Here is a 12,529-nt window from a genome sequence, read left to right as displayed (position 1 = left end):
TCTCCTAGGGAGTTCATAATCCTCTTATCTTTTTTTTTTTTTTTTTGGTCTTTTTGGAGGGGGAAGGCAGGGCAATTGGGGTTAAGTAACTTGCCCAAGCTCACACAGCTAGTAAGTGTCAAGTGTCTGAGGCCAGATTTGAATTCAGGTCCTCCTGACTCTAGGGCTGGTGCTCTACTACTCACTGCACCACCCAACTGCCCCTCGTAATCCTTTATCTTTTGATCAGAAGATTTGGATTTAGGAGTAGTGGCCTTTAATTGCTTTGTCTAGTGGTGTGTGAGTACAGATGCAAGCCATGTGTTTCTACTATAAGTTGCTATCATTTGTTCCTGAAGTGGGGAGGAAGATTCTTGCCCCTAGTCTTCTGTTGTCATTAATCTACATCAGAAATGAGCATCATAAAAAGGACAAGGAAAAGAGGACTAGACTTAACAATTTGCTTCTGTAGACAATAGGTATGTGTGTGTGTGTGTGTGTGTGTGTGTGTGTATGTATGTATGTATGTAGGTAATAATAGGCTGATTCTCAGCCTTTCATGAGGAGGAAATTCAATTCTCTGGAGCCCAATGAGCATGACTCCTGTGGCATTCTCACATTGATACAGTTAGAGATTTAAGCGACTTTGGATGTCATCTATTCTAACTTTGTCATTTTCCATCTGAAGAACTTCACTGCTAAAGTTGAATGACTTGTCATTCGATGAAAATGAACCTTCAGTTGCCTACAAATCCTGTAGTTGTTCATGTTCTTCATTTGGTCATGACTGCCTTTTCCTACCTTTATGTAAATCCAAAGTAATTTCACAGAGGGGAGACATTAATAACTGGGGAGTTTAGGAAATGAAGAAGTCATCAATGACTTGGCATTTATGGGTAAAAATTGAAAGAGAATAATAGAAGAAAAGTTGAAAAGATCTGTAAAGCTCATACTTTGACTCTAACATTATAGTTTCAGATTTGTCTACAGACTAGGTAGAAATGGTGAGAGAGCAAAGATGCGAAAAGTACCTCAATTAGACCATATGTACATAAGATCTATGCTGGATGACAGTTTTGAGAGTAATAAGCAGTTGATTAATAAAATCCTAATGATCATAGATTCAACCTGGAAGGGACCTTAGGGGACATTTAAGTCCAACATCCTCATTTAACAGATGAGGGAAACTCAGGTGGGGGTGGGGAGGGGTGGGCAAAGACCTGCCCAAGATAATGCCTGTTGTACATTTCAAAGGTGGGTTTAGCCCTTTGTCCTCTAGCTTTGAATCACCTTTTCTTTCCCATGTACCATGATCAAGAGGGAAAGACACCAAAGGAATTGGAAAAAATTCTTGGATCTTATATGTACTGGAAAAAAGACAACCAAGGAAAAGTTACAATTATATTGATCTGTATGCCTATTTTTATATCAGTTCAAAATGTCTGAGACTCATCTACATCTGCATTGTCATCCCATGGTCCATAGCGTGCCAATACTGACAGTGGGATTTCCTTGGCAAAGATACTGGTGTGGTTTGCCATTTTCTTCTCCAGCGGATTAAGGCAAACAGATTAACTGACTTGCCCAGTATTACAACAGCCAGTAAATGTCTGAGGCCAGATTTGAATTCAGGTCTTCCTGACTCCAGACCTAGCACTCTGTCCACTGAGCTACCTAGCAGCCCTAGGGTATAGGGAACCATAAATTTCTATAATAGGACGTACCTTTACCATCATGCATGAAAGATATAAAGAATATAGGGTATAACTACTTATTATTTTGACTATAAAAAAATTAACCACTAAGTTCCTTGAGTGCAAGCCTTATTTCATTTTTTTTTCTGTATATCACTAGCACAGCATAGTCACTTAACAAACACTTCATTTCTCATTAGCTGCTCTGCTTGGTTTTGACTCTACAGACAACAGGTCCTATTCTGTGTACCAGTAACTTCTGGTGGCATCACCTGTCTCCCACATGCTCTTTTCAGCTCTCTTTTGTGTATTGTCTTTTCCCATTAGAGTGTAAGCTTCATGAGGACAGAGATTGTCCTTATTTGTGTGCCTGTATTTAGCATAGTTCCTGGCACATATTAGGTGCTTAATCAGTGTTATTGACTATTGATTAGTTAAATTGGTAGAGCAATACTACACCTTAAAGTCTTAATTCCATTGGTCTTACAGTCACACACCAAAATCAGTCCAGATTCCTTGAAAGCTATGACCAAAGACATAACTTTATTCAATGAACCTCTGACATATACTTGCCAAGTGTTCTTGAGTGTGATGGAGGAGAGTCCAGCCTGAAAAGGGATTTCCTGTGTGTGGTGCTCCTTTTTGCAAGTGACATTTTGTTGCTTACAGCATAGTGAGAACATTTGCAAAGTGTCTTAGATCTGTAATTATTCCAAAGAGTCTGGCTTGACCATCCACATTTAAAAAAACAAAACCAAAAACTTAAGTGACTGAACAATGTTTATTGCCCAGATTATGATATGGTTTTCTGGACAACCTGTGGAGTCTGTCCTGTGTATAGAACAGATAATTCAAATGGTTCATAGTTTAGCAGAGAGATGAAAACTGATTGCCTCAGAAAAATTGCAAAGTTCCATTAATAACTACAACCTTTTCACAGAAACCAAAACCCATCATCTTTTTTTATTTTAAGGCTGCTCAAAGTTTGTTAGTTTCAGTTGAGTACAAAGTAATCAGGTTACTGAGGCTGCTGAAAAGCACATAGGTGATTCAGATAGTAAAAAAACAAACAATAGCAATATGGTTTCTTTCACTTGATTTTTGGTGTTTTGCTTTTTTTTTTTCCTTAAAAAAAAAAACCCACACACCCCACAACTGCTTCTACACTTACACAGCCTATCTATTCTAAAGGAATAGGTGGGAGAGGGAGGGGAGGGGAGGGAGAAATGGGCTCTAATGCCTAGCATACTTCAGAAGCAGGAAGAGCAGCAAGGAAGGTGCTGCTGCTTATGCAGAAGTCCCAGTTCTGGTCTTGCTGGGCTCACTAACATGCTACTTCCTCATGGCCTCCTGAGCCAAGTCACAGGTGATTGTGCCATGAGCAACCTGGAAAGTTCCTGAGTGCTCTGGGGATTCCAGTACAGTTGTCATGAATGGATGACTCGACTTGCCGAAGAAGAAGCTTGCCCACCAGTGGCCTGGGTCTGATTTGGGAAGACCAGGATGGTGGGGGATCACTTCCCCATGCCTTTGGTAGTAGTCATGGATTGCTGCCATATTGCTTGTTCTTCTTATGATGATGTAAACCTTAGTGGCTGCTCCCAAGCAGCCCCTGTCAGGCAGTGGGCTGCGGCAGATGATCACCGGTGACCTGGCTCGGGGGAAGGGAGCGCTAGGCCACAGAGCCCATTTGTAAAGGAGATTATGGGAGGATACTCCACAGCAATGAAAATGTGAGAGTTCTTTGAGTTTTCAGCCCATCATCTTAATACTTTATATTCTCCTGCTATGAGATGTGGAATTTGTCACATAATAAAGTGTAGAAGCATATCATGGGTCATGAGCAGGTTACAGCATATGACAAATAAGCAATTTCACAGTAAAACATGAGCAAAGGATGTCATCAGGGAAATTATGGTAGAAAAGGAAGATCAATTAGTCTAGGATTGGGGACAAGGTGGATTTTTTGAGAGCTTCTTTGATTCAAGAAGAAAACAAGGAAGCCTTCTAACATGTTAGGTGGACATCCTGTGGCAAATTTATGGCAGGACATGGGCAAGAGTTACACAAAGTAGGATGGCCTGCATGGGTTGTGATTGGCATTATTTGAGGGAGCATCCAAATTAATGAGAGCACAGATTCATGTGAATATTTGTTCACTGAGTATGCATTGCTACCTGCTGAATATTTTAAAATGTTCAATTTATTCTGCTTTTCAAGAATGTGATAACTCTTTTTATTGCCTAATGCATCGGGTTCAAACTCCTGCCTAGTTTTCAGCATCATCCATAAATGTGGTCTATACTCCCCATTCAAGCTTATTTCCAACTATTTTCCAGTACAAATCTTCCCTTCCAGTTAGGCAGGTTTCATTACTATCTCTACCACACTAATTCTTAGTTTTTGTCTATTCGGTCCTTCGTATTTATATTCCTCTCCTCCTTTTCTTCCTTTTATTAATAGCTTACTTTTTCTTCAAGCCATAGCTGAAATCTCTTCTGTTCTATGGAATTTTCTTTGATGTCTCCATCCCATGTTAACTTTTTTCTTTTTTGTACCAAGTGCCTAGTCTGCACAATTGGCATTTTATTATCTTGTTATTTTAATTTATTTTCATGTATAAATATTTTTACCTTTCCAATTAGATTTACAGACTCTACATAGTTAAGGTATCATATGTTATTGTACTTTGGTATTTTGTTATACTTATCATAATTCCAGTCCTGAAGTAGGCACTTAATTTTCACATTGGTGTTTTATGGGTATCTGGAATACAGTAGTTCTGGTGCTTATTGCTAATTGCAAGTATTTCAGTTTGATGCCTAAATGAAAGAACAAGGATATAACCAGCTAAGTCAGTGCCCAGTCTTTTGCTTTTATCTGCTCCGGATACCAGAAACTCAGTATGTTGTATAAGATTAATTTGTGGGGGAATTTGTAAAAAATATTAGCATAACAGGAAATCTCGAAGTTGTGTTTATTTTTCTTGGTAGTGGAAGTCATTACATTTTGAATTTTATCTGTATTTGGGTTTGTTTGTTTTTTTTAAAACAACATTTGACTTTTTTGTTGATTGGTATTAAAGTTTCAATTCAGTTTAACTCTTCCAACATTTATTAAGCAACTGCTATATTCAAGGCATTGTGTGTGGTAGGCATTAGGGATACAAAAACTCTAAAGAGTTTATTTCCTTGTGGAATTTAAGTTGAGTTCAACTTTGAAAAGTTAATCTGACTTCCAAAATAAGTTATGATGAAGTTGTTGGGTTTTTTTTAAAGCAATAAAATTATAGAAACTGAATGCATATGTTGTTGTCTATTTTAGTTTAGTCCAAAGGCTAATGGCTCTGAAAGATACATGGTGTCTACCGGTGCAGATGGGACAGTTTGCTTTTGGCAGTGGGACTTAAATTCCATGAAATTCAGGTTTGTGCCTTAGTTAAAAGATGACTATACATTGATATTTCCCTCACTAATATTGCCACAAGAGACAAGATAAAGTGCTGGACTTGATGTTTGGAAATCTAGCATTCAAATTCTGCCTAAATCACTAAGAGGTATGATTGTGGGCAAGTTATTGGAAGCCCACAATCTGTAAAATGAAGGAGTTGGATTTGATGGCCTAAGATCCCTTCCAGCACTAAATCTATGGTCCAGTGATTCTATGATATGGTCCTAAATGTTTGGAAGATAGTTATAAATGGGGCCTTATGGGTGCCCCTTCTGTTAATCCCTAAATTCTAAAATTTCAGTTTGTCCTTTCATACATACATTGACTATACCAATTAAATGGTCTTTTCTGTAGACTTAGTGTTAGGAAATTTTGATTTCACGTACAATTGTATTGTTTTAGAAAGAAATACTTTTAGAGCCCAGGTTTTTATTTAAGCATATTGAAGTTATGATAGTAAATATCGATGTGCTAATTAAATTTTTTAACATTTTTATTTTTTAAAAGTAATCGTCCTTTGAAATTCACTGAAAAACCTAGACCAGGGGTTCAAATGCTTTGTTCGTCTTTTAGTGTTGGTAAGGTAACTTATTTTAATATACTTTTTTTTATTAATTTGCATTAATGACTTTTAATTTTTTAACCTATTTATTGAATGACCCTAGTATGCTAGACTGTGTGGGAAATTGTGGTATATACCTGTGTATTTAATTTCTGCTTGAAACTTTTCTCTTCTTTTTTTTTTACTTTGTGTGCCCTAATAATGACATCATAACTTTCTTTTCTACTGCCAAAAAATGAGACTGGAGCAACCCAGAAGGGAGATGCTCCAAAACTATGTGGTATTAATTAAACAGCATATTATGCCAAAGTTAGGTTTCATTTGACTGTGACCTCTTACTTGTAACTCTTTGTAATGAGCTACGTAATTATTTTGTTGCATAATTTATTCCCTTCCACACCAGAAACTGTTTAAATAGTCTTGTTCTATTTCTTCATACTAAAGATTATGTTTGATTAACTATTAGCTTCTTAGGACAGCTTAAAGAAACCTTGAAGTTTTTTTTTTTCTATGTAATTTTTTTTTAATAATAGTCTGGCACTTCAAATAACCAGTCAGAAAGTGTGCTTAGCTTAAATACAGACTTAAAATTCAGACAGGGGGCTTATCTCTTTTAGAAATTAGTCTTTTTACCCCACAATTTCAAAGAAGGAACCTATGTGGTGATTATCACCAAAAACTACAAAATAATTGGTGAGAATGGTAAATATTTTCAGATCCTATTATTATTTTTAGTCTGCAGTGCATGATTGATTTTTTTAAATGCTAGCAATTAAAAATTTTAAGAAATTCTATTTGTTGGAAAGTGAATCTGAGAAATTTTTGTGGATTAAAAAAATTCTTGATAAGAATTTGATTAGAGAGTTTTTAATAATGCGTATTAATAAGCATTACTAAAACAGTGTATTTCAGTGTTTTGTGATTTTTTTATTTTCAGGTGGCATGTTCTTGGCAACAGGTAGTACTGATCATGTAATCAGAATGTATTTTTTGGGCTTCGAAATGCCTGAAAAAATAGCAGAACTCGAAAGTCACACTGTAAGTACTATTTGTGTTTTAAATATATGCATTAATTTATTCATAATATTAGTAAGTAATAAGATTTTTTTCTCATCTGGCTATGGAGCTGCTGTTCATTATACATCAGTTTGAGGTTCTACGCCTTAAGGTAGTAGAGACATGAAGGTAACTTTTCCATTGAAGTTTAATTTTTGGAATAAGTGATAATTTCATTTTAAAAAGTCTCAGTTTATTATTTTAGCTAATTATAAATGTCTATTCTTTATAGGCCCTTATTAAACATAGGTATGTGAGTTTGATCTGTTTGTCGATACTTAGCATCATACTTTCTCTAGATCAGCTATAGTTAGTGAAGGGAAAACTCGCTTACCTGTATTTTATAGTTCTTGCTTCTTTCTGCTCTATATTATCGTAACTAAAAGGCAGAATTCTTATAGATACTGAGTCATAAAAGTAGAAGAGACTCTTGCTGGAAGAATCTCTCACACTGGATTATTTTGGAAATCATATGAGGAAAATACATATTTGAATGAAAAGTTGAATAATTTAAATACTTTTTCTTTTTGTAGGACAAAGTTGATAGTATCCAGTTTTCTAACAATGGTGATCGGTATGTTTTTTTTTTTTAATTAAACTTTCAGCTTGCACACATGTGTGTGCACATATGTGCTGTATATTTACAAATATGATAAAATCTAGGCAAACCATCATGGAATTTAATGTTAATTTACTCTGATCTCTTTGTCTTTGACTGAAAATTAAGCTCTAAGATCCTACATATTTTTGTATCTCCTCATCTGCTCTCCTCTTCTACCATACTCCTGTCTCTACCCTATTGGCTTCTATCAGTAGTCTTAGTGAAGGGCTTTTTTACATTTATAGTCACATTTCTAATATTTCAAATATTTATAGGCTTATTTATTTTTATAGTCACATTTTCTTAGTATCTAGACTTTTGTGACACCTTGTATTTATTTTTTCCTAGTTAGTGTTTACACTTTTCTACAAATATATCTTGTGCTTTTTAAATATGTCTTGACTGTTTAAATTTTATTTTTTTTATACCTTAATTTCTCCAAGAAATTGTGTTTTCCTTTAACTGGGACTTATTTAACCTTTTTTATAAAGACAAAGAAAATAAGCTTACAGTTAAATCACAATATGAAAGTAATCTATATACACAAGACCTATGTATTAATATGAGAGCTTTTGCTTCTGTTGTTTTCCCCTAGATCTCTCTGATTATATATGCTTTTTTTACCTTTAATTTTGTCTGTATTGAGTTTTTTATATTCACTTTTTGATTTTGTAGTTGTCTTCACAGATCTTAGATCTTAGTATATCACTATTTTTGCCCAAATGAGCATTATGAAGAGCAGTTTTAGATGAACTGTAACCAAGTTAATTAATTTTAATTAGAAAATTTGAAGTAAAGGTAGAGTAACTTCATATTCTGATGAGATTTAACATCCCATGTGAACTAAGTTGTAGTTCTTTTGTTAATAGAATATTTCTTTCCACAAACAAGAACATCTGAGTTATATCATTAACACTGCATTATAATATTTATGTTTTCATTAAATGAATGGGAGTGTGTTAATTAGTGGAGAGAGACAATGGATCTTGCCCCTAAGGATTATAAAATCTAGTAGAAGCAATAAGACACTACACATTTATAATAACCTTTTCCAATATGGAGTCTGGTGCTACACCTATGTGGAGGCTTTGTGCTAATGCTAAAAAATGGAAGTTTTACAACCTAGAGTGGCAAAAAAAAATCTACCAATCTGAATTTGGAGGAGGTTTACCTGTTAAGATATATACCAAACACTTTTCCATATATCCACCAGCAGGCTACAGAAAGGATTAAATATAGTTAAATCGAGTTATGAACTTGCATTTTCAGATTCTAAAGTGAGAAGCCTGTGATCTTTAATGCACTTTGTTCATATCCATGTTTTCCTTAGAACTTAATCCATGATTATGAGTATCAACATCAGTGAACCAGATATAACAGTCAGTTTGGGTTAATTAGGAAAGATTTCAGGAGAAAAAATATCATTTAAGGTAATCCTTGAAAGATTAGTAAGATATTTGACAAGTGACAATGGAGAAACAAGGCTTTTGAGTTCTAGAAAATTGTGTAATTTAAGGTATGGCAGTAGAAAAGCCTAAGACTTACTTGGGGAACATCGAATTAACCAGTTTGGTTGTGTTAACCAGAGAATGTGAAGGTTGAAAATAGGAAGGGAATATTGGAGGCAGCTAATAATAGCATGAAGCCAGTGAAAGATATTTATCTATAAATAGGTAGCAGTGGGAAGCCATTGGAGATTTAAAGGGGGAGGGACAAGAAGAGACCTGTGTATTTTGAAGACTTGAGATAGGGAAACCAATTAGTAGGCTGTTATATTGGCACTGGAACTGGTGAGGAAGAAATGGATAAGAAACTGCATGGAGATGGTATCAACAGTACCTGTTGACTAGATGTTTAGGAAGGATAGAGAGAAGTGAAAGGTTTCTCTGAAGTTAAGAGCACAGATAACATGGTATATAGCAATTGAATCAGGAGGAAAAGCAGTTTAATGGGAAAGATTAAATCACTTTTAGAAACATTGAGTTTTTTAAGTGAGAAATGTCCATAGAGTGCTTGACAAACCCTGAAGTGCTTTATATTTGTCAGGTGGTGTTGTCATTACACCAAATAAGCAGTTTAAAATGGTTGTCTGGAGTTCAGATCTGTCGATATCTCCATAGAAATGATACTTGAAGCTCTGTAAGTAAATGAGATCATTAAGGTAGAGGCAAAAAAAAGGCAGACCAAAGATAACACCTTGGGGAATGCCTGTTACATTGTTAGAAAAGAAAAGGTTATGAACCTTTATATGAAAGAAGAATAGTAACTTGAAGAAATATTAGGTTTGGCAAGATTCTCCCCCACTTCAACCCATTTAGCCACTAAAGTGATTTTTTTGTTTGTTTGTGATTTTTCTAAGGCATGCAAGTCTGATCATGTCACCGCCCCCCCCCCCCTCAGTAAACTCCAGTGACTCCTTGCCTCCAGGATCAAATACAAAATACTGTTTTTGGCATTTTAAGCCCTTCATAATAACACCTAGCCCTCCTATCTTTCTAGTCTTCTTATACTTGACTTATTTCCATATACCCTTCTATCCAGTAACACTGCCATTCAGTCTGTTCCACAAAGAAGATACTCCATCTCCACATTCTGGACATTTTCTCTGGCAATCTCCCATGCCTAGAATGGTCTCCCTCCTCAGCTTTGCTTTCTGACTTCCTCTTTTCCTTTAAGTCCCAACTAAAATCCCATCTTTTTTTTTTTTCATAGGAAGCCTTTTGCAAACCCTCTTCAATTCTAGCACTTTCCCTTTCTCAGTTATTTCCTATTTCCTCTGTATATAGCTTGCTTGTTGTCTCCCCCATTAGATTGTGAGCTTCTTTAGGGTAGGGACTATCTTTTAATATAGTGCCTGCCATGGAGTATGCTTAAAATGTTTATTGATTGATTTTAAGATAAGGGAAGCAGAAAGGAAGGAACACTTAACAAGAGAGAGAGAACTAATAGCATTTAGAAGAGGCTGAGTTAATGGGGATGGGATCAGTAATATAAGTAAGGGTCAGAGGTTATCAGGATAGGAGAACTAAGTTCTGTTCTCGAGGAAAAATCATAAGTATAGTTAGGGAATTAAAGAGAGATGAGTAGCCACTATTGGAAAATTCATGCATGCAGAGCATTATGGACTAAAAGGATACAAAGAAAAAATAAGACAGTCACTGTTCTCATTGGAATGGGGGAGATAACACATATGGAAGGCTTTAGCTTCCAATCAGATAGAAAAGTCATATGTTCTTAGTAAATATTAATGCCTCTTTTTTCCATTTTATCTTTTTTATTTTTTAGTTTACATTATGCATTTCCACAAGATTTTGGGTTACAAATTTTCTCCCCATTTTTCCCTACCCACCACCCCAAAACAGCAATCCTACTGAATATCCCCTCCCCCAATCTGCTCTCTCCCGTATCTTCCCCATCCCCCCTCCGATTTTCCAGTAGGGCACAGTGGATCTCTATGCCCCAGTGCCTGTATATCTCATTTCCCAGTTACATGTAAAATAATAAAAATAATATGTATTTTTTCAACATTTGATTTTAAAACTTTGAATTCCAGATTCTTTCCTTTCCTCCCTTGTCACCCTCACTGGGAAGATAAGCAATTCAGTATAGGTTGTACATGTTAGCTATGCAAAACATTTCCATCTTAGATATATTGTAAAAGACTCACTTGACTATTATTTCCCTCCATTCTATCCCACCCCCCACTTGTTCTATTCTCTACTTTGATCCTGTCCTTTTTCTTTCTTTTTTTTTTCAAAGTAAAAGTTTATTAAAGATTCACCATAATGGCTAGACTCTTAAGGAGTCTAAGTATGTGCTAGATTAATCTCAGCACCTTCATGGAGGCAAGATGGATCTTTTTTTTTTTATATTTCATAAAAATGTTTTTTTCTTTTTTTTTCAAATGCTTTATTAACTTCTGATTTACATCATTCATTTCCGTCAGATTTTGAGTTTCAAATTTTCTCCCCCTTTTTCCCCTGCCCACCCCCCCAAAATAGCAGTCCCACAGGATATCCCCTCCTCCAATCTGCTCTCTCCCATATTTTCTCCCATACCCCTTTCAACTTTTCCAGTGGATCTCTATGCCCCAGTGCCTGTATATCTTATTTCCAAATTACATGTAAAATATTATTGATAATAGTATATATATATATATATATATATATATATATATATACATACATACACACACATATACATACATATTTGAATATTTGATTTTAAAACTTTGAGTTCCAGATTCATTCCCTTCCTCCCTTGTCACCCACCCTTACTGGGAAGATAAGCAGTTCAGTATAGGATGTACATGTGTAGCTAATGCAAAACAATAACATAGTAGATATATTGTAAAAGACTGACTATATTTCCCTCCCTCCTATCCCACCTCCCACTTGAGCTATTCTCTACTTTGATCCCATCCCTTTTCAAAAGTGGGTGCTTCCAACTTCCCTCCCCCCCCAGCCTGCCCTCCCTTCCATCATCCCCTTCCCCCCCTACTCTCCTGTAGGGTGAGATACCCTATTTAGTGTGTATTTCATTCCCTCCTTAAGCCAAATTCAGTGGGAATAAGGTTGACCCATTCCCTTTTGCCTTCCACTGTAACCATTTTCCCTTGCCTCTTCTGTATGAGATAGTTTACCCCATTCTGTCTCTCCCCATCTCCTCTCATTATATTCCTCTCTCACCTCTTAATTTCACCTTTTAAGTATCATCCCTTCCTGTTAAATTGGTCCTGTGCCCTCTATGTATACCTATAAACATATATACACACATTCACATATGTATTCATATGCCCTTATGCCCTCATATATAGACATATATATATACACATTTCTATTCCCTTCAACTACTGAGAAAAGTTTCATAAGTTATAGTTACTGTTTTTCCATGTAGGAATGTTAATACTTCAACTTTGATAAGTTCCTTATGATTTCTTTTCCCTGTTTACCTTCTCATGCTTCTCTTGCTTCTTGTATCTGAATGTCAGATTTTCTGTTCAACTCTGGTTTTTTCAGCAAGAATGCCTGAAAGTCCTCTATTCCACTGAATGACCATATTTTCCCCTGATACATGATACTCAGTTTTGCTGGGTATGTGACTCTTGGTTTTAATCCCAGCTCCTTTGACCTCCGGAATATCATATTCCAGGCCCTTCGATCCCTCAGTGTAGAAGCTGCCAGATCC

General features: G+C 35.8%; 1 protein-coding gene across 3 annotated transcripts in view; it reads left to right on the top strand.

The window, feature by feature from the left end:
* The window catches only part of BRWD1 (bromodomain and WD repeat domain containing 1), a 188,608-nt gene that overhangs the window by 43,408 nt on the left and 132,671 nt on the right, over nucleotides 1-12,529 (top strand). For all 3 annotated transcript variants that reach the window (XM_069074849.1, XM_069074848.1, XM_069074847.1), the window contains exons 9-12: nucleotides 4,998-5,098; nucleotides 5,631-5,701; nucleotides 6,623-6,723; nucleotides 7,275-7,315. In XM_069074849.1, coding sequence (XP_068930950.1) covers nucleotides 4,998-5,098; nucleotides 5,631-5,701; nucleotides 6,623-6,723; nucleotides 7,275-7,315 — 314 coding nt within the window. The remainder of the gene's footprint in view (nucleotides 1-4,997; nucleotides 5,099-5,630; nucleotides 5,702-6,622; nucleotides 6,724-7,274; nucleotides 7,316-12,529) is intronic.

Source organism: Petaurus breviceps, unplaced genomic scaffold (genome assembly GCF_028583685.1).
Source record: "Petaurus breviceps papuanus isolate PSGF00001 unplaced genomic scaffold, PetGlider_PUasm1.0 90897, whole genome shotgun sequence".
NCBI classification, from domain to species: Eukaryota; Metazoa; Chordata; class Mammalia; order Diprotodontia; family Petauridae; genus Petaurus; species Petaurus breviceps.
This window is presented reverse-complemented; position numbering and strand designations above follow the sequence as displayed.